General features: G+C 33.7%; 1 protein-coding gene across 2 annotated transcripts in view; it reads left to right on the top strand.

The window, feature by feature from the left end:
• The window catches only part of LOC145277056 (glucose-6-phosphate 1-dehydrogenase-like), a 138355-nt gene that overhangs the window by 60204 nt on the left and 54239 nt on the right, over positions 1-23912 (top strand). For both annotated transcript variants that reach the window (XM_080128712.1, XM_080128713.1), the window contains exons 3-9: positions 3358-3466; positions 5047-5255; positions 7146-7307; positions 9184-9309; positions 14154-14247; positions 20134-20260; positions 22325-22414. In XM_080128712.1, coding sequence (XP_079984838.1) covers positions 3358-3466; positions 5047-5255; positions 7146-7307; positions 9184-9309; positions 14154-14247; positions 20134-20260; positions 22325-22414 — 917 coding nt within the window. The remainder of the gene's footprint in view (positions 1-3357; positions 3467-5046; positions 5256-7145; positions 7308-9183; positions 9310-14153; positions 14248-20133; positions 20261-22324; positions 22415-23912) is intronic.

The following is a 23912-nucleotide window of genomic DNA, read 5'->3' as shown; positions in this document are numbered from 1 at the left end:
AAAGTCATAGCTATCTCTGCTCTATCTCTTCATGATCTTTTTATTGACTTTATCTGAACTCCATGTGTGAACCATTTTGCTGGCAGTCATTATCTTTTCTTCATTTGGTGAAATCTGCCTTTTTGGATGAATCGATAATTATAAATAATGTAGAGTATTTACATTATAATTATTTCCACAAATAACATTGCAACTCACAAGCCATGAAGTCCACATACTGGAAGTTCTAGAGTAGAGGTTTGCCCTCATTCAGGTGCATCAGTTGGACACATTCAAACTTTGGATTTGAAACCTGAGTCACGCATGTGAGGTGAGTACCCTGCTACCTGAACCACTACAGCCTGAGTTCTTAGTAGTTGCATGACTACACCCCACGTTGAGAAGTAGGTATATTCCACACTGACTTTGCCACGGTTTGTTTGATCTGTGTTAGTTGATAGGCTTTCTTTTGTGGCATGGTATTCGCTTCACATGCAAGTCACTCGGGATTTTAATCCCGAGTTAAAATATATTCTACTGATGAACTCAAATGAGGGTAAAACTCGAGTCTAAGATTTTCAGACTGCAGCTTTCATGGTTTGTTGAAATAATTACAAAAAAAATCTAATATTTATATCGTTAAGATTCAACTATAACAGTTGATTATCATAACTTCATCTGACTTTTCCTTTCTAAAGGACCATGTGAAATGTATCATGCAATCACCAGATTTATAATTTATGCACTTTAATTAACTACTGAATTTTTTTCTAACTTTAAACCTGATCTTATTAAACCAATCACAGTTTTCAATCTCTTACTTACCCTTTACTGTCTCTAATATCTGGATTCGATTGTCTTCAGTATAACACAATGTGTATAAGGTTTCATTTATTTATTTATTTTTTTTTTTTTTTACAGTGATCACCACTTATCAAGGCCCGGAAGCCACTCAGGGATAAGGGTTATTGCAAGTACATTACGTTAGTGTGGAGATTTGATGAAGTGTTTACTTAAGGGGGCGGTTCATTAGGAATTTGTTAACATTGGACTTGAAGACATCCAAGTTGTAGTCCGGTGGGAAGCAGGCAGACGGAACAGAGTTCCACAGGCGTGCAGTTCTAAGAAAGAAAATTAATTAATTAATAATTATCAAACTCTTTTCACAATGTTTTTGATGACACGGCCATCTACGGCAACACATCAAAGGCTGTAAATGACAAAGTTCTCTCTGATTCTCTCTCCTGATCTCGAGCGCGTGGTTCAGTGGGGGAAGATGTGGCTGGTTACCTTTAATGCATCCAAAACCAAACTCCTATCCTTACATCATCAACGCTCTGGTCCCCATCTGGCATCAATTGTGATGGATGGCTCTCGTCTGGGTGAGGCCCCGTGTTTTGACAAGCTTCTGGGTTTGACCTTTACTCCTGATCTGAAATGGAACACGTACATCAAGTCTGTTGCCAAGGTCGCTGGAAAGATGGTGGGATCCTTCTACCGCTCCAGAAGATATCTCACTACTGATGCAATTCTCTATCTATATAAAAGCCAAGTACGTCCAAGGATGGAATACTGTTGCAATATCTGGGCAGGAGCTGCTAAAAACAGCCTATCCTGCCTTGACAGAGTACAAAATAGACTTCGTGGCTTAGTGGGGGATGCGCTTTTCTCTACCCTGCAACCTCTCTCCCACAGAAGAGACGTTGCGAGCCTGTCCTTGTTTTATCGTTATTTCCATGGCAGATGTTCGTCTGAACTCCAATCTCTGGTCCCCCCTCGCCAATCTTTCACGAAAAACACCCGTCTAGCTGAATCCACTGTGAAAAATTTCCCCCACTCTATATCTGTGCCTAAATCAAAACGCGGATTCCATGAACAAAGCTTCTTTCTTAGAACTGCACGCCTGTGGAACTCTGTTCCATCTGCCTGCTTCCCTCCGGACTACAACTTGGTTGTCTTCAAGTCCAATGTTAACAAATTCCTAATGAACCGCCCCCTTAAGTAAACATTTCAGCAAATCTCACTAACGTAATGTACTTGCAATAACCCTTATCCCTGAGTGGCTTCCGGGCCTTGATAAGTGGTGATCACTGTGTAAAAAAAAAAAAAAAAAAAATTTTTCCTTTTGTTTTATATTTATTTTTTCAATCATCATTGTTAATTGAGTTCATTAATAATAAAAAACATAAATAAATAAAATGAGGTACACGGGATCATTCGATATGTAGATGAATGTTCTACCACTGAGCTATGTTTCCAGATGCCAACAAATCTGCTTTTTTCTAAAAAGAAATTATTTGTTGAGATTTTATTATCTCCCTTGCCAGGGTAAAAATCCAAACAAATCATCAGTAACTCATAAAATGAAAAACTAATCAATGACGTTCAAAATGAAATCACTGTTAAGAAATGCGTTTGGGTGTTCCTTTTGAAGAAAGTGTCTTTTCAGTGAAGGCAAACTGTATAGCGATATGGGTTTTAATCATAGTTAAGTATCGTTATATTAATATAATTGTTGAAATGGATATTGTTTGGATTCCTGTTTTGAGGAAATATTTAAATTTAGGTGCTGTGGTGTGTGGCATGATCTATTAGATACTGAATGGGCCAGATATTAAGTAGGGGTGTATTCCCATTGTTAAGCAGTATAAGTTAAAAGATTCTTTTAAAAACGTGGGGGTTGGGGTATATAAGTTTAAGCCTGTGGTCAAGATTGTAGTTTCTCACCTAGGTGAGGGAAGGATCTTTATCGGAAGAGACTTCCGAGGGGTATGAAATTAAGTAGATGGGTTAATATAGGTTTATTATTAACATAATATATCAGTAGTCTGTATAGGTTCTAGTGGGTTATTTGTATTAACTCTGCCAGTCTTAAACTAATAATGCTTATGAGTCTATCAAGAGGGCTGTGAGATTGACTGGGTTAAAACTTAGTTGCATATGTTTCTTTATTTAAGAGTAATCAGTACATATATATTCATATTAGGTACTTGGCTAGTATATTTAATATACTTTAATTTTTCTGATACCAACACTATTATCCTTTGTGAACACAATCTCATGGTGCCAAGTTGTTGAATTATGAGATCTGCATACATGTGATGGGAAGAGATTATAAAAGAGCCGAATTATGATGAGAGGTAGGAGAAATGCATTCTTGTCAAGAGAATCAATGTATTGCAACCATTTTTGTGCTGGCAAGAGAACAGAAAAATTGGAAATAAAATGTCCACTGATTTCTGATCACATTAACAACAATAACAATTATTTTACAATTTGTTTTTTATTTCACTTTTGCCATCTTAGATTTTCTTTCTCTAATGATTATCATTTCAATTATTTCTCTTTTTGTTTCTAATTTTTGTCTACTTATAATAGGTGGCTCTACAGAGATGGTTTACTTCCACCCAAAACTCATTTTATAGGTTATGCCCGCAGCAAATTACAAATGGCTGACATTCGTGAAAAAGCATTACCATTTATGAAGGTAGGTGAATTTTTGAAATGTAAGTTTTGATGAGTTATAATTAGGGCTATGACAGCATGTTCTTTTCATTCTCGAGTGTATATTCAACACGGTTAGACAACCAAGAACCACATAAGTATATCAAAGCATATAAGATATCAACAGATACACACTCAAGTCAAAACAATGAAAAGAATATGCTGTTGTCCTAACCCTAGTTATAATGCACCTGATCATTGTATACAATAATTTAATTAACAAAAACGTTTAATTTTTTTTTTTTTTTTTAAACTAATTCAACTTGACTAATACTTTTTATGCATTACTCCCAGAAATCAATTATTGACCACATAATGAGAAAAAAAACACCATCAAAAAAATATTCTCTGTGAAAGCGATTCCTTTTTTTTTTCTCTTCATACATTCTGGCCACTATTTACCTTACTGTTAATCTTTTGAACCTTGATTACCTTTAGGAAGGTGTGATTTTTGAGTGACTTTAGATATGGTGTCATGCTAAATATATTCTTTTCAAGTGCTAAATTTATAATTTATCTGAAAATATATTAACAAGTCATTTTTTATTTTTACATGATAAACATTAAGGAAAAATATTTGAAGTATGTTTCAAATTTATAGGAAAGAAAAAATTGCTATTATAACTTATCCGATTACATCAGCTAGTACAAAGTTGATTTTTTTTCCAACAATTTTATGGTCCACCACTGCTTTTAATCAAGACAAAGTCGAGTGTGGGCACTTCATAATCCTATCAAACCAGTTTATTTGATGGTGCCAACAATTGCTTTGTTTTCATCTATTGTTGAAGTTTACCTTTATTGGTCCACTGACTTGAGTCAGATTTGGACCTTGTCCATTTGTTCCTAAAATTCTCAATAACTACTCATTACATTTTTCTGAAATTTTACATGTAGTTGCAACTACCCATGGGGGGAAATTTAACATTCTCGGATTTTTTATAAAAATTCTGGTTGCATCCCCAAGGAGTCAAAAGGGGTCAAAATGGCCAAAAATAGCACTTTTGGGGACATAGAATATTTTTCAACCATTAGATTTTGCTGAAAATTACCCAAAAGCAAGATTACATGGATATACCTCTGGAAACGTAATATTTGACCCTGGGAAAATTCTAGGGCTTCGAGCCCCAGGGTGTTTTAGGAGTGAAGAACATGCCTTTTGGGACTAATTTTTATTTTTCTCCTAAAATTCAAGGCATTAGTCAGGAGACCATATAGCTTTTGGCTTGTTTTGCAATTATATCTCGTTTTGCTGAAATTTATATCTACATCTATATCCAGCTACATCTTCATAGGCAAATTTCAGTGGCAGCTATGATGTGAAGCATAAACCCTGGTTAATTTATATTAGAGAATAAATTTATTTCTAGCAATCTTTGATGCTTTTGTGGAATAGAAAGACAGTCTGATTCTAACATCAAAAACAACTTTATTGATCATCTTTGTTAATTAAAATAGGAATGAAAAAGAAAAGTCTTAGTAATAGAACAAGTCCAGAAAAATGGATGAAGGATAATTTTAAGTTTACATCCATTGATTAAAATATCTTTTTTTTCTATTCAGGTGAAAAACGGAGAAGAAGAAAAGTTAGAAGCTTTCTTCAGTCATAATCAATACATATCTGGTAATTATGATTCGCAAGCCGACTTTGAGAAGCTGAATGAAATGATTGATAAAATAGGATCGTGTAATCGCATCTTTTATTTGGCTCTTCCACCAAACATTTTTGAACCAGCAACAACACAGATTAAAAATGTCTGCATGTCCAAAAAGTGAGTTTGCTGTTTTGATATTTTTAATCAGGGATGACCTCAATCTCACCTTGCTTTTCCAGTCAGAAATGAGGCATCTCTCTATATACATTTTCATACAGAAACTATATTGTTTGTTTTGTTTTGTTTTTTGTTTTTTTGTTTTTTTATTTATTTTTATTTTCTTTTTACTTTAACACACTGAATCGGTCATTCCCAAACATTTCAGATTATTTTACATGGCAGCCCCTTATATTTTTTCAAAACAGTCTCAACTCTGGAGGAATATTCCTATAATAAATATTTTTCAATGAAAATAACTATCAACAGTGAAACAGTTTAATAATTGAACAAAATGCCATGAAAGAACTAATGACAACTGAAACTAATGTAATTATTGTGTGAACAAAGTAAAAAAAAAATATAATTGTGTAATGTGGTTGCGATGGGTGACTATTTGGGAAGACTAGGTACTGTATGTACCGTGCTGAGTCATAGAAATTTCCGGGTTGGTATCTCTGGTACGTTTCCCTCTTTGAGAGAGATATAATCCTGGATCAAGACGAAAAGCAACAGGAAACTACTGTCTTTACTTGTCTTCCCAAGATTACCATGGCTCTAAAATTTGGAGCGTCATGGTCGCTGACGCTGTTAAGATAGCAGGGCCACTGATGATGATGAGCTCAGAGCAAATCAAGAGTTGATGTCAACTGATGAACACAGCTTCGACAGAATACATAGATGTGGACCTTAGTGCTTTGTGTTGTTTCCTGTGATGGTGTCAGACATGCATCAAGAGCCCAACTAATATATACAAAATGTGTTGGAATCTTGTTTTTCAAGTTTTTGTTTTTCTTTATATTTTTTTATCCTTGTAAATTTCCTTCGGTTGTCTCCTTCCTTGCATCTTCCTTCCCCTCTACACCTCCCTGGTGAGCCCGACTTTCAAATATAGTATTCAGGTCACATCTCTTTATTACATGGACATCCAGTCTCTCGAACGGGTTTAGCACCTGGTGACAAGAATGGTGGCTGGCCTCAGAGGTCTATCCTATGAGCAACATTTAAGGTCCCTAAATCTTTTTTCCCTTGAGCATAGGAGACTTCAAGGCGACCTCATCCTCACATACATCTTCCATGGACAGTGTGACCTGGACCTGCTCCTCACTACTGTCCTGGATCATAAGCTCTGTGGGCACGCAAAAAAGGTCTACCTTTGACGGTTCCGGAGGCTTTGACACCAAGCAGCGTTCTCAGTTCAAATGGCATATCTGTGAAACCAGCTAACTGATGAGGTCATAAACTGCTCACACTACAGGGATTAAAGGCGGCCTTGGGCAGATACTGGTCGGCTCTCCAGTTTTCCTCCTGTATAGTTTCTCTTTGTGCATAGCCCTCTAAACTCTCACCAACTTTTCCCCTTGCAAATGGCAATCGTTTGTGCATTTGTTTGCCGATTAAATGAATGAATAGCAAATTTTTATTGTCAATCATGCCACCAAGTTTTCAGAACAATAAAATTCAATTTGATTTAATTTCTTTTAGAAAATACTTTAACCAACTAGAAAGATTATTAAAACTAGCAGAACCTTTAAAAATCCTACAATATGAGAAATATTTAATCAACTAATGTTTTGATAAAGCTGATATTTCTCTGGATAGCACAATAACATTGAATTTTTGAGCAGAAAAACCAATAACATGCAAATATGAGTTTATTAACAGTTCTATGAAAATGTTTATTGTATTAAATATAGAATTTGCTCAAATGACATAAATTAATAAGTACTAATACTCACAAAGTAATATTTTGCTACATGGTTCAATGCAAATAATAAAATCACATTGTAAAAGATATTTAATTTACTCCTTGATAATTTCTTTAATATTTTTCTTTTGCTCTCTCTTTAGTGATCAGTGGACTCGGGTGATCATTGAGAAACCATTTGGAAAGGATTTGGAAACGTATTTATCTCTAAGGGAACATATAAGTGGCTTGTTTGTTGAAGAACAAATCTACCGAATTGATCATTACCTCGGCAAAGAGATGGTGCAGAACTTCATGGTGCTTAGGTAAGTCAATCCAACATTATAATCATTCAATCAAAAGATAATTCCTCACACAATATTTAAATATTTAAAAATTGGTTGATTCCCAGGATTGAGGAGAAATAAAAATATAAAAAAATTAGTCACAACTACATTTGGTAAAATGTGGTTTAAAGATGGTGGACCCTTAATTTACCTCAATTTAAGTTGAGGGTTATCTTCTTTTCAATATTGATTTGGTCGCACAATTCCTCCACATTAAAACTCAATAATTTGATAAATTCCATTTTTACTTGTAAGTATTTTTCTACTGGACCAGTTTTCATAATTATTAGAATTTATACTAATTTCACTGACATGTAAGTACATAATCAAAATTTCATCTGAAATGCGTTGATTAAAAAGATCGATGTAAATGAGCATGGCATCTCTCTACCAAAAATTTATAAATACCAATACTCTCCCCTGTATTACAGTCAAACTGTATTGGTTGGAATGTGTGAATCTTAGTGTTGTGTCGATCCATTGATAAACCTAGATTTTGTTCCCTGTTAGATGAAGCCATGTTAGATCTCACAAGATGTAATCCATGATGATCTGGGAAAATGCTTTGAAAAAGGATAGAAAAACATGCAATTCTTGTGAGAAGTATATTATAAGAAGGTACTAAGTTTGATTCCCCCCCCCCCAATAAACTGATGTTTTCATTTTTTGTTCTTGTATAATACTAGTAGGGACACCCAACATTGCCTGGGATTGAATAAACGTTTCACACTTCCCATACTTTTATGGTTATTGAAATTTGTCAACTCATCTATGTTTTTTTTTGTTTTGTTTTTTTTTTTTTTCAATCAGATCAGTTGATTGCCTGCTCTAGTCAGGGACCCACCACAATGCATTGGGAGAAAAGTTCACATGCCTCTCTGCAGTGACTTAGTCCATGATACATTGTACTCAATGCACTGTAAAAAACTTACTATTAATTTTTATAAAATTATTTTTAAATAATAGCTTCAATTATAGTTTGAAATGAAAAAGTCAAATATTATGGTTCAGTTGTGCTCTAAATACAAACATTCATTTTGAATGCACCCCTGTCTTATCAAAGAACCTACAGTTGATTTTATATACCGGACTCTTTTGCTTGTGCGATAAAACTTCTCAAATCCACTTGTAATGTTAGGCTGCATCAGGGTGTTAACTTTGATGAAATTCTGGCTGTTTCTTCTTTAATCAGATTTTTTCAATTATCGATTTTCAATAATTATCAGTCATTCTGATAAAAAAAAAAAACATCTAAGAATACTCCTAGACACATAAAGTAAATTTGTGTGAAATTTCAGAAAAATTGCCTGGCTGTTTTGGAGTCCACAGGGAACAAACTCACACACACACACACACACACACACACACACACACACAGTTCCTTTTTAGAGATTTAGATGTTTAATGTATTATTTTTATACTTTTCATTTTAAAATGTGATTATATAAACTTGTTCTATTTTTTAATGCAGTTTCTGTAGCTTTTATATTATTTATTTGTATTATTATCTACCATTGCGTTGTGCATTACAATTGCTGTTAAACAGTTATTTGTTAATGGACAATTACATCGTACAATTACATATATTGGTATTGTTATCATCAGTAGTAGCAACATGTATAGTTTTCAAGCAACAAATTTGATTAGTAAAATATTTTAATATATTTCTTTTTTCTCTGATCATAATCTTCATTTATTTCTTGTGCTTAACAATGAACTTATTCATGTCCAACCAAATAACTTCAAAATTAAAGTCACTGTATAGAAAATCTATTGAATGATGCCAATTCTTTATATATAAATCCGTCCATGCTATAAATGTTACTAAAAATGAATTCATGGTTTTCATTTACAGATTTGGAAATTCAATCTTTAATCCTATTTGGAACCGCAGCAGCATTGCCAGCATTGTGATCAGCTTCAAAGAACCAATTGGAACGCAGGGTAGAGGTGGATATTTTGACCAATCAGGAATAATTCGGTCAGTTCCACTTATGATTTTAATTTTCTTATTAATTCATAAGAATCCTACACAATTGGCACAAGAGTTAGTATTTGTGCACAATAGTTACTGCCATCACTCCCCTTCTTGCCGTCCTTAATGTTTCATCAATTGTGGCTCAGTATAATGTTCATGGAATAGTGCAATAAGTCACAAACCTCTTAATCACATAAAATGTGACTTGCTGAGTTCACATGTGATGATATTGTCATGAAACTAGCAATATCTTCTGCTAGATGTCTCTTCTATTCAGTTTTATTGACTTCTCAACTATCTGGCGTTTGCTGTCTTGTAAGGACCTTTAACCTGTAGAGATATACTTGTCAGACAGCTAGAAAGCATAATCTGACATACTGCACACACAGGCACAATTCGTTAGCAGCTTTCAGTAATAAAAGAATAGGCTCAGTCATTGCTCCTTTACTTAATCAGTTATATTTTCTAATGCAGGTGGCAGTAACCACATCCGCTTTTTCTATATATCTCTCTCTCTCTCTTTCTCTCTCTCTTCCTTTCCTGATGTCAACATGAATAAACATGCTGGAGTCTGTTCCAAAAACAATCTCTTCAAATGACATGTCTTCTTGAACACAGATCATTTTTATTTTGCTGCAGAGATTTTGCATAAGCCTTACTAAGCTAAGAACACAATACCACTTGGATAAACTTTAATGCGCAATCACCAATGTATTGTTGTACTATTTGTCATCACAAATAAAAAATTATACAGGTTGTAAATATAAATTTAGCAAGCATTGCTTCTTTCCTTGCATGTTCCACTACAAGCCAACTCTGTCTTCATAATTCAGAAGTTCTGAGTACTTAGTGTGGTATTCACCCCAGGATTGAACTTGCATCCACTGAAAGAGGAAGTTTCTTGTGAATATTAAATTCACAAGTGGTACCCAGTCGCATGTATTTAGATTCAGCTGTGACTACATGTTTACTATTTGATTCTCTATCACCCCCTTGTCAAGTCCCATCTTTTGCTCTTTTAAAAAAAAGTCACATTTCACATGTCAGACATTAGGCACACATGCTTGATAGACTCTTCTCGTAGATGACAGTGGTAATTCTCTACTATTTAGTGATGACAGAAGTTTCTTGAATTCATTCACTCTTAATATTTGTGATCACATCAGCTTTTTTTTTTTTTTTTTTTTTTTTTTTTTTTTTTTTAATCTTCACCCCGAACAAGGCAAGTGCCACTTTGAAGTAGGGGTCTACTATCAGGGACAATTTGCAGGAGCATTATGAAGGGAGATGAGTAAAAAGATGTTTGTTCATATTACACTTGAACTTCTGCATATCAATACAGTTGGGAAAGCAGTATCCCGGAAGGGAGTTCCAAAGACTTTCAGTTCTGGGGAAGAAACTATTGGAGTAAAAGGCTTTCTTACACCTAGGGATCTCTACTGTAAAGAGGTGGGACTTAGTTGCTTGTCGGGTTTGTCAGGGGTAGTCACGTCGAGGAGGTACAAGAGTTTGCAATTTGTCAGAGCAGCCACCATCAAAGTATTTGTAGAACAGGCAGAGGGATGCAACATTTCGTCGATGGAACAGAGGCTGAAGCTTAGATGACAGTTCAGGACCTATCTGGTTAATGACTCTCTTTTGAACCCTGTCCAGGAGTGAGAGACAAGTAGCAGATGCGCCAGCCCAAATGTGACAGCAATACTCCATACATGGGCGAATGGTGGCCTTATAGAGGTACATGATACTTTCAGGCATAAGTAATTTTCTGGCACGGTAGAGAGAGAGCCCACCTTCTTTGTAGCAGCCTTGGCGATGCTCTCAATGTATATATTCCAGTTCATGTTCCTTGTAAATGTTAGGCTGAGGAGTTTAAAGAAAGTACTTTCAGGCAGTGTATTCTTAGCCATTGCTGTTAGTGGTAGAAAAGGTTTCTTGTAATTATTGAAGGAAACAAGCTTAGTCTTGGCAGCATTGAATGTGACCATCCATTTTTGTCCCCATTCCACTACAGATTGGAGGTCATCCTCTAGTGATTCTGCCATTTCTCTAGATATGTGTTCATTTGTTTTTCCCTCATGCCTGTTATAGAGGGTGGTGTCATCAGCAAATATACCCATCTCCGAAACAATTTTATCAGGGAGATTATTTATGAATATCAGAAACAATAGAGGTCCAAGGATAGACCCCTGGGGTACTCTCGCATTTATATCATTGTTTACATGTATGACCGTCTAGAACAACTTGGATTTTTCTCTTACTTAAGAAGGATTTAATTACATTGTGTATTCTTCAAGTGATACCATATGATCTAATTTTCCTTAGAAGACCATCGTGCCCTACCCTATCAAAAGCCTTAGATATATCAAGGGCTACCGCTCTACCCTCCCCTGTTTTGTCCAGTGAATGATATATACGTTCAGAGACTACAGTTATGATATCTGCTGTTGAACGGGCTTGCCTGAATCCATATTGTTTGTCTGTCAGGAGTTTAGCAGCTTTTAGGTGTTGAACTAGGGCTTGATTAACTAAGGACTCAAATATTTTGGTGAAAAGTGGGAGGGGGCTAATGGGGCGATAATTTAGTGGATCAGTTCTTTCACCAGAATTCTTGAAGACTGGTATCACAGAAGCGGTTTTTCAGCAGTCAGGAAAGCAAGATTCGTTAAGGCATTTATTGTAAAGTTTGGACAGAACTGGAGCAACCTCGGCAGAGCATTTTTTTAATAGCACAGCCGGGATGAGATCTGGTCCACATGCTTTTGAGGTGTCTAGGTATTTTATGATACCATGCACCTGAGAAGGGGACAAGTTTTTAAATCATCTAGTGTGGCGTCTGTCCGCAAAGGAAAGTCAGGGAGGGAGTGGTGTGCCGGGTCCAGTGTGGGGTTTGAGGCAAACCGACTGGCAAGCAGATTTGCTTTGTCAGTTGCTGTGCAAGCAACCTCATGATTGTTTGATAGTGGGGGAATCATTGACTGCCCATTATTTACTACACTGTTGTAGATTTTCCAAAAATCACGGGTTCCTAATTTCTGTGCTTCAATGCGTTTCCTGGTGGTTTCAGTGTCATCTGTCTTAGCTGTCTCCTATTTGTGTCTCAATAATATAACATCATCCAAGTATACTTTCTCCGCATTTGAGTTCTCGTCTATCACCATTGTCTTACACTTCTTGTACACAAACTAGTTATCATCTCTTAGCCTACCAGTAATTCCATTGCACTTTTTGTGTACCTGTTACAATATTTTTTGCATATTGGGAGGCTTCCATACATTTGAGTGATTCTATTTACAACTGTACCATTTACTTCTCAATTCTTACAACTGGGACAGATATTGCTTTAACAACTTCTGGACTTTCATGGTTCTATGAAAACTCTATATTCATCAATCTCTCATAATGGCATCTCCAAGTATCCCTCTTGTCCTCTTTATTTGTTATTAATACAGGATGACCAAAAAAAACGGGCCCCAACTCTAATTAGGCTTTCTTAGTGTTTTGTCCAAATGAAATGAAACTTTGGTCATAACTAGTTGATTATATTCAAAGCATCACATCAAAACACTAGGGTCTTTTGCCTTTTTTTTCTCCGTTCTACAGCATATGTTCTAGATGGCATCCATCTAGCTTGTTTTTCTTTTTAGGCCACCCTGTACTAACCTTGTCATTTTAAATGTACTTTTCTCTATACCCATATTTGTCTTTGCCATTTGTTGAGCTATTCTAAAATTTTTACTCTTTTGGTCAGCTCTTCATATCTGGAATCTGGTTTGCTCGGCTTCCTTTGTGACTTTGTATATTGGTCTTCTTGCTACTTTGCAAGCCGATACATTTCCTTATTCACTAAACATTTTATACACTAGTTCCTACATTTGCACATATTTTTAATAGCAATCGCTTGAGACCACTTTGGTCACATGATGTAAGCAGCTGATAAGAACGATAGCTGATTATTGCAAAGACAGGAAGTGCCTATTGACTGGAGTCTTTGAAAGATTAAATCTGTAGTTTGAACAAGAAAAGAGTTCTATAACTTTGTAGTTCTTGGAAAGAAGCTACTGGATTAAGAAGTGAGCAACATATATTCTTTGATAAACTTCTCAACTTTTTCATTTCACAACCATTTCATCCTATACATACCTTGAGGTATCTTTTGTTTACCTAAATGTTTGGTCTGTTACATCTAAACAATATGATATAAATGCGGGAGTACCCCAAGGGTCTCTTCCCACTTTTTTCACACTTTGGGAAGTAGATTTGGTAATCAAATGCTCCATCATTTGCTTTCTAAATTCGTGTTTCACATATTTTTCATTCAACCTGCCAATCTCATTAAATCTTATCCTCAACTAGCTTATGGGCCTTTGTAAGTGGTGACTTATTACATTAAAAAAAAATGTTTCCCAGAAGGTATACTTCATGAGCTTTTTCAGCATGAAAATGCAAATGAGTTTATGATGTGTTATGATTTCCGTTCCAAGTATTACTTTCACATCATTTTAAAGATTTCTGTTTTCTTTTCTAACCAGCAGATAATCTACTTGCATCTTTGCTGTGCCAGTTTCATATGTAATAAGATGAATTTCCTTTTTTCCTAAAAATGTTTGCAATCAACATATCCACAGCAAGATCAAAGTTTTTCTCTATCATCACTATAACTGTTTCCTCTATGCACTCCCTTAAAATCACCAGACATCTTTCCAACATGACTATACAAATTTAAAAGTATTAAATTTTCATAAACTGTATTAAACTTCAGCCAGAGAAAAAAAAATCTGATAGGTTAGTTGAGTAAAAATACCTCTTTCATAGCATAAACCGCTCGGTATTTTCTTTTTCTTCCTCAGGGATATTATGCAAAATCATTTGCTCCAGCTGTTGTCTATTGTGGCAATGGAGAAACCTCCAAGTACAAGTGCTGAAGATATCCGGAATGAAAAGGTTTCTTTTTCTTTGTCTCTTTCCATTTTTTTTTTTTTTTTTGTCTACACAAAAATTCTTTTGGAATATTTTGTTCTCTTATTGTATTTGTATATTTTTTGAAAAGTGTAAATTTTTATATGTGTTTTAGCAAGAAAAAACAATTCATATGCCATGCTGAATGTGTGATTGAACTTGTAAAGTACTCTGGGAAAATATGTAAGGAATTAAAAAAAAAAAAATAAATAAATAAAATAAAATTTCTCTTTGTCATAGAATATTCCTGAAATATTAATAAAACCGAATACCGAACCGATTCCCATCAGATCACCGAAGTTAAGCAATGATGAACCTAGCCAGTGCTAGATGGGTGACCATTTGGGACTTTCTAGTGCTGTATGTGCTCTCTGCTTACCTCAGCATTGTATCTAGTCGTCCTGGACATCTTCTTGCCACTGGACTCTGTGTCGATTCAAGATAGGTGTGGTTGAGGATTGCACAACCTTTGCCACACAATTACAGGTGCAGCTGCCTCTACAAAGGGGTACCCTTTGTCTTTCGAGACTGAACGGGGGCATTTTGAGTGGTAAGCCATGTTTAGTTTCAGAATAGTTTCTGATGGTTAGTTCTATACAAGTCTTGGAGGTGACTAGGTCCCAGTCGACAGTTCTTGAGTTGGAAGCGACAGAGCAAAAGATTCTTCCTGTGTTGACATGAAGAAAACACACATGCAAGGTTGCTAAAGAAAAAGGTTTAATTTTTATGGAGCAATTCTAGTTTCTGATTGGTTGGCAGCAGAACGTAAATTAATTTGATTTTCAGTTCCTAGCAGCATCATTTATATATAGAATCTCCCAACTGTGAAGAACTATACCCTCATTAGTTAAAAATATTGCAACAATCAGTATCTGTTGCTAAACCAACGGTGTTACAATTCTCACACATATACCAATATTAAAGAATTTTTAATTATATTTATTACCATCTTGCTTAGATTTCTATCAAAACATACGTTATATATATATATATATAAATTCCTAAGTTTATATAAAATATATTCTTAAGGTATATTTCTTATATCATCCAAATTGTTTCAAATAGCAAGCTAAATGAAGTTATATTTTCAGCTTCTGAGCATATATACTAATTGGTTGCATTCCAATGACCAAAGGAAGGAGCTTTGCCAGTCAAATTCAAGATGGCGGTTTGACAACTTTTTAACAGGGTATCAGATATCTTTGTAGGGTGTTTTTTTTTCTCTGATTATCATCTTTAAAGTGAATATTTCAGGTTTTTGACTTAACATTCTTATCTTAAGCACTTTCTTCCTTTCATTTTGTTTTGGAACACTGTCAGTTTTTAATAATTGATCATTTCTGAGAAACATCCAAATTGACCAAAGACAAGGCAAAAATTGCAAAAAGCACATAAGACAGAAAAGAAAATATAAACATTACCAAAATAAAAACAATAAGCAAAATTATGATTGTGAATTGATTATTTCCATTGTTCATTGAAATGCAACCAACAAATGCGTGTATAAATTGTCTGGTTGAGCAGTATTCTTTTCAACCATATCAATACAGGTAAAATATGCATCTTAATTAGATGTGTTGATTATTCTTTTTAAAATTGTAATAAACTTAGTGTAAGGTAAATACAACTTTTCCAAATGTCATGTCTGGAATTTTCATTTTTTTTTTTTTCCAGTAAAACGTTTAGGAACAAATAAAAATAGATCTTTTTGATGTTGAACAGAAAAGAAAGTCAGGTGCTTTTAATTCACTATTAACCAAATTTTTTACAACACAACTTGAAAAATCTTCATAATTGTAAAAATTGATGGTGTAAACAATTAAAAAATTCAAATTAAATTAATATACAAGCAACAGTAAAAAGACATTTTAATACTTTTTTGAGCAATACAAAAAAAAACACGGCAGCCTCTAGCATCACTCCATTTTATGAAAAATCACTGTCCTTGTAGCATGTTACAAGTCCAATGTGAACAAGTTCTTGATGAGCCGCCCCCTTAAGTAAGCCAATTTACCAAATGTCCACTACTGATTACTACGATATTGTTTCATTGACTACCACACACTCATTAACCCTCATCATCGTGGCCTCTGGGCCTCGATAAGTGGTGACTCCTTTGTAAAAAAAAAAAAAAAAAAAAAGGTTACTTCCTTAACAATATTTATAAAAAAAAAACATTTTTATCACCTATACACAACGTTATTCTGTTTACTATGTTGATTTTATGATTAACAAAATCTTGAAAGAATTTTATTTTTCTATCTTTCTTTTGATGTAGTGTTCAAATTCCACCTTTTAAAAATATTCTAAATGATAAGTAGAGTTCCTGTGGTATATCTACCATGATAAAAATGCATGGTCAAAAACATATTCAAAAATTTAATCCACGTCTAATTTAGACATGATGCCTATTTTACTTGTATTGATATGGCTGAAAAGAATACTGCCCAACCACACAATAATTTATACATTTATGTGAAGGATAAAATGTAGTTTAAATATGCCTCTGTATAGCAAAGATGTAGCCGTTGAGCCATAGTTCAAAGAGCTGCAAGTCAATGATCACCAACTGGAACAAAAACAAATCTGTAAAAGAAAATAATATACAAATGAAAAAAAAGATCCTAAAATAGCGAAAATCTTCAATTAGTCGTAAAAGGGGATATAACTCTAACTTTCAGCTACAGCGTTAAACTCTTATTAAATCTAGTTATAATCACTAATATGTTCATTATTAGTAATGTAGTTTTATAAACTGCATAAAAATTTTACTACTAGTAAATGTTTTGTTAAACACTCCTAACAGTATTTGGTACTTTTTTTATTTAAAGTAAATCATATCCATTGGGTAAGCGAGAAAAGAAACATTCGGTCCCTAGATTCAATCTGTTCATCCAATTGGATAACTTTTCTTAATAAAGACATAGTTTTAAAAAACCCTTTTTACAAAATAGAAATCATAATTTTTATAAAAATTTTATAATTCGAATGACTTACAGAATTATTTCCCTTTTACTATTTTATAGTTTTGGGGTCTTTTCGTTCATATTTTCGCATGGTTTGTTGATGATCATTGACTTACAGGTTTTTGAAATTTGTCCTAACGATCGCTTCTTTGCTATACAGAGGCATATTTAAACTACATTTTGCTGGTAATATGGAAAACTGTTTGAATCGTGTTGACTTTTTAATAACTGTTTTTAACCATACATTTTTTTTGTGGTAGATAGGAGCTTTTCTATAATTTATTAGTCTAAGAGAAACAACTGTTTTATTAAGAGATTCATACATTTTTTTCATATGAGAAGTTGGGACGTTAAAATCACTGCAACTTCAAAGAATTGTAAAATAAAAAATGCGACATTCTTTAATGCTAGCCTTTAAAAAAAGGATGACATTCCAAAGAAAAAGGAAGCTGCAGCTACTTATTTATTTTCGATTACTTTCCTTTATTTATGAAAAAGTGAATGAATCTCTATAAAACGGAGTTATTCCCCCTCAGACCAATGACTGGTTATAAAAAGACGTCAGTAGATACACCACAGGAATTCTATTTTTACTTCTCATTTTGAATGATTTTAAAGTTGGAATTTGAATCCTATATCATTTTTTTTTTTTTTTACAAAGGAGTCACCATTTATTTATCAAGGCCCAGAGGCAACTCGAGGATAAAGGTTAAAGAGTGTACAATGTGTATGAGACAATATCATAGTACTCGTTAGTAGTGTAAATTTGGTAAATTGGATTACTTAAGGGGAACGGCTCATCAAGAACTTGTTTACATTGGACTTGAAGACGATTATATTGTATTCAGCTGGTTAGCAGGCAAATGGAAGACAGTTCCACAGGTGTGCAGTTCTAAGAAAGAAGCTTTGTTCATGGAATCTACATTTAGGTTTAGGCACAGTGGAGGAAATTATTGATTGTGTTTTCAACTAGACGAGTTTTTCTCATGAAAGTTTGGGGAGGGAAGACCATAGATCGGAGCTCAGACGAGCACGTGCCATGAAAATAATAAAGCAGAGACAAGCTCGCAATGTGAGAAAGAGGTTGCAGGGAAGAGAAAAGGGCATCCCTTACGAGGCTATGAAGTCTATTTTGGACTCTGTCAAGACAGGATATGGTTTTTCTAATAGCTCCTGCCCACATGTGGCAACAGTACTCCATTCTTGGACATACATGGCTCTTATACAGGTAGAGAATTGCATTAGCAGTGATCGATCTACTGAATTGATAGAAGGATCCCACCATTTTTCCAATGACCTTGGCAACAGATTTGATGTACATGTTCCATTTCAGATCAGGAGTAAAGGTCAAGCTCAGAAGCTTGTCAAAACATGGAGCCTCCCCCAAGATGAGAGCCATTCATTTCAGTTGATGCCAGATGGGGATCAGAGCATTGATAATGTAAAGATAAAAGCTTGATTTTAAATGCATTAAAACTGACCAACCACTTCTTTTCCCATTGTACTATGTGCTTAAGACTAGAGGAGAGAGAATCAGAAAGAACTTAGTCATTTACAACCTTTGATGTGCTGCCATAATGGTAGTGGTGTCAGCATAAATGTCTACAAATGATCTAAGGATGTGATTTGGAAGATCATTGATGTAAATCAGGAAAAGAGTTGGACTGAGGATGGACCCCTGAGGGACTCTAGTAATAATACTATGAGCTTCTGATTTCTGCCCATCAACCACTACTCTTATGAACTTACCAGAGAGAAATGATTTAATAATTAAGACATTTCCAGCTATACTATAGCTGGAGATCTTGTGAAGTAAACCTTTATACCATACCCTGTCAAAGACCTTTGATATGTCAAGAGCAATTGCCCTAGAAAGGAAGCCTCCGTTGTGGGATTTGCTAATCCTCTGAGATATAAGCGTAAGCACATCTGCTGTAGATCTAGCTGAATGGAAATCATATTGCGTGTCACTAAGAAGGTTATTTTTGCTGAGATGGTTGACTACTTCTCTATTTAACACAGATTCCAGTAACTTACATTAAAGGAAAAATGCAGTTCTTTTTCAAAGTGTTTTGAAAAATTATTTTCAAGCTTTAAAATTATTCGATGAAGTGTTGAAATTAATGTTTTAAACTGCCAAATACTTTTAAATGTTCCTGCAAGAAAAGAGAAAAAAAAATTTTTTTTTTTTTTAGCTTGCAAGGTTCTCAGCACACACAAACAAATGACAGTCTGTTTTCTTTTTCGACATTCATAAAAAAAAACTCTGGCGTTTTTTGTTTTTTTTTTCGCACTGATACATAAATTTACTGTACATACAAATGATACTGAGTAAACAAAAAAACTTTTCAGCAATGAACGAAATACCATTTTTTTTATATGCTCAAATTTGACCGTGTCTTAATTTGCATATGTCACCTTTTCGTTTCCTATTAGTCTGGTTTTGAGTTTGAGTGTCGCACATGCCAGCCTCAAACGTTTGTTTCCATGACTGTTGTCACATTCAAATAGTATTTAAAGCATACTTTTGTTACAAGATGTTTTGCTCTCTTATGAGAAAAATAGTTTTTGAGAACTATGAATTTAAGGGTGATTGAATCTCAGCTGAAAATACAAACGAAAATAAATTGATATGTTCATGTTTTAATATTTTTCGTTGGTTTTGTGTGTGTGTGTGTGTGTATATATATATATATATATATATATTTAATTTTATTAATGTTCTATTTTTAATATTGAGCATCCACTATCATATTAGGAATTTTTATTTATTTTTGAACTTCATCTTTGAAAATATACTCATTAAAAATCATATTTTTTGAATGATGTAAATGACAATTTTTTTGTTTTGTTTTTGTTTTGCTACATTTCTTTATGATCAAAAAGTGTTTCTTCTCTTTTCAAGGTGCGAGTTTTGAAGTGTGTTCCTCCTGTGAATATAAAAGAGGTTGTGTTAGGACAATACACTGGTAAACCAGGAGCAGAAGGAGAGGCTGCTCTTGGATATCTAGATGACCCCACAGTGCCTAATGGTAAGTTCAAGGATGACTGTTTTTAGCTAATAAAATTATCTGAACAGAAAAATTAGAAAATTCGAGTTGGGTATGGAGTATCCTACCAGATGCCTGACATTCACCCGCTATCTCATACATTCCAACTAAGATTTTTTTTTAATTCTAACCGTCCCTTTAAATGCTATTATTTGTGTCTCTCTTTCACTTGGTTCACTGTGTATATTTGCCAAGTAATTTTTGAAATTCTTTTTTCATGAGTTTAGTTGCTCCTATAATTACTGGAATGGAGATCTTCCTAAGCTCAGTTTCTTTTCATGCCGTACTTAAGACCATTGTATTTCATTATCTTTTCTCTGTCAAGTCTGTTTAACCCAGTATCATTGGGACACTAACTTCTAAGGTTGCGTCTTTCTCTTATCCCATATCATTGTGTCAAGTTTAGTAGCTCGGTTTTTTAGGTACATAGCTGTAGGAATTGCATAGGAATGTCATAGTGGATATTGTATGCCTTATTTCCAATTGTTCTTTCTGGTATATGTTCCCAGGAACTGAATTGAAGAAATGAAACCATTTTTTTTTCCTTGTGATTAAAGCAATACATGTTGAAATCAGTTTGTCTTAAGGGTAATATATGACAAGATGAACACTTATACACACACACACACATTTAAAAAAAACGTTTTCTTTGTCAATTGTAGAAAGATTTTGTGTGAATTAATACATTAAGACAAAAAAATAAAATTGAAAATAAACGCTGTGCAAAAGTTGAAAATTCAAGTTTTTCAATAGTATCAATTCCATTCACTTTTTATGCAGACATTGGAATGGTCTCAGATTTTTCATATCACATTTTTTTTTTAAAGAATGCGTCCAGTATCACATGACACCACACTCTATTCTCGACATGTGGGTGAAATGAATACCCCATATATATATGAATACCATATATACCACATATACAAGCCAATGAGAATCCTTAGAAAATTACCTCCTGTCTGTAGTTGTACATAAATGGATAGTAACATTTTATGCTACTAAGACCAAACTTGTTTCCTTTTATTAAAGGAAACAAGCTTTGTCTTGTTAAGAAACCTTTTCAACCATCAATTGCCATGGCTAATAACACTCTACTTAAAAGTCCATCATTCAGATTCCTCGACCTAACATTCCCAGGAAACATGAATTAGAACAAATACAAAGAATACACTTGCAAGTCTGTTGCAACAAAAATGGATTCCATTTATTTTGCTAGAAAACTTTTCCCACCTACCAGTATCTTACATCTGCACAATTTACCCATGAATTGAATATTGTAACATCTGTACTGGAGCACCAAACACTAGTTTCTCTTTATACCGAATCCCCCCCCCCAAAAAAAAAAAATAAAATAGTCTATAATCTAATAAGTCCTATATTGTTCACCAACCTTTAACCCTTGTCCCATCATTAATGTTGCATCTGTTTGTTTTAAAAATGAACCTGAGAAATAAATAAAAACCTACTTTGAGATAAATTTGAAAGTCAATTTCTTAAAGTGTCTAACGCATGCCAACATGTAAATGGATGTTAAACTGAATATCGATTATGATTTTGATATAAATTTATTTTTTTATATGATCATAAAGAAAGGAAAAATAGAAAATTTTATTTGCATCAACATTGGTGCTTTTTTTTTTCAACTTAGAAATTAGATCATAACTTATTGAAAATAAAATTGGTATGCTTAAAGTAAAAACCAGAAACCAACATCAGAACACAAATGCTAAACATTTATCTACAGAATAATACAGTATTTCTAAATAGAAACTATTTTGTGATATTAAAATTAAAACTATTATCAAATTTAAAAAAAATAGTTCATTAATAAAATATTTAGTAAAACAATATGCAAATTAACATTGTTAGATCAAAAGCAGTTAAAAAAACATTAGAATGTTGCTATTGTATGAAGTTGAATTGAAGAGCATTTTAACATCACATTTAGATACAAAATAAAATAATGAATTTTATTTTGTATAAAAGCATTTGACTGTTTGAGTGATGAACTAAATATTTTATCAATAAAATCTGTTTTAATTTCAGATTCTGTTACGCCAACATTTGCTGCTGCTGTTCTGTTTGTCAAGAACGAACGTTGGGATGGTGTGCCTTTCATTCTCAGGTGTGGCAAAGGTATGTTGAATCCAGTTTTCTTTCTTTGTTCCTTTTTAATTCATACATACCTTAGAGAATATAGATCTGAGAACTAGGGTTTACTTTAAAGAAAAAAAACCTGCAAGTCAAGATATCTAAAGTTATGTAATGTTGAGTTGTATCTATATTGAGATGAGTAACTAATGTAGAATATATTTGGAAGTGACTGGAAAGTTGTGTTGCAGAATGATAGACAGAAACCTGATTGAAGATGTGAGAAAGAAGTTAACTTTTCTAGACAATGCTAGGTAGTCATACGTAAAATATAAAATTATGTAACAATGTTTAGATCATATGTGATCTATAAGATTATCTGTGTAATTTGTCATGGCTCTTACTTTGGAGGCACCATGTCAGAATTAGAGAGCATATGGCTATCATTACTTCTTCAATAAAAAAAGAAAAGCAACTTGAAAATTGTGCCACACCAGAAACATAATTAATGTAAAAGTAATAAAAAGAAACATTGGAAAGTTGAGGATAAAAGTGATAATTCAGTTCATTTCCATATGAATAATCAGATCGAACTGATTTGATTTCCAACTAAATTTTATTTTTTATTCTTTTCCTTTCCTTTTTTATCCTTAACTCTCCTGCATATGATGACAGGTCTCATTACAATGCACAATGTTAAACATTTTCAACTATGAAAATTGACCCAGTTTCTGTCAGTTTGAGAAATACATTCTGATAATAAGGCCATTACATAGAAATATTGCTGCAAAAATTTCAAATCTAAAAAGAACCACTTTGTTTATCCTTAATAACACTCCTTGCGTTCATTTCTTATTGCATTGGGGTTTACATACATGTTTCTGTGTTTCATTGTTTCTAAGTCATTGCTTGGAGATTTTAATAATCTTTGCTAACAAGCTGTTAAAATAAGTTTGTGAAAAATAATTACGTAACCAGTTAACTTTTTAATGATTAACAGATAATTTGTACTAATGCAAGAGATATGTCTGTGTGTTCACTAATTTTTGATGAGAGGACATCTGTACTTGAATTTTTCTTGGAATGATCCTCTACTTATGCAGACTGTTGTAAGGTGATCTATATTTTTAATGGGTTTTGTTCATTTAAATGGGTTCAAAATTAGTATAAGACCACAAACTGATTTTTTAAAACTGATTTCAAATCATAATAATTGACCTTCTAATTGAGGGTTAACACTTTTGTGATTCCTCTAAATTCAGTTGTGTAAACTACATTATGGTAATATATTTTTATTAGTTTGAAGTATTTGGTGTAACCAACTAAACATTAAATACTTTATAAATGGTCGTTTATGTCAACATGTACTTTTGCACATGTTCTCGCTCGTGAGCAATCAAGTAAACAATAGAATAACATATTTATACATGTTCAGGTGTCAGTCTTTCAATCTACTGATCACTTTTCTGCATGTGGACCATGATCCTCTCACAGTTGTTGACCTTCTGTTTGACTTAAGACAAATCTACTCATGCATGATAAT

This window comes from Euprymna scolopes, chromosome 5, assembly GCF_053919585.1.
Source record: "Euprymna scolopes isolate OS-2025 chromosome 5, ASM5391958v1, whole genome shotgun sequence".
NCBI classification, from domain to species: domain Eukaryota; kingdom Metazoa; phylum Mollusca; class Cephalopoda; order Sepiida; family Sepiolidae; genus Euprymna; species Euprymna scolopes.
This window is presented reverse-complemented; position numbering and strand designations above follow the sequence as displayed.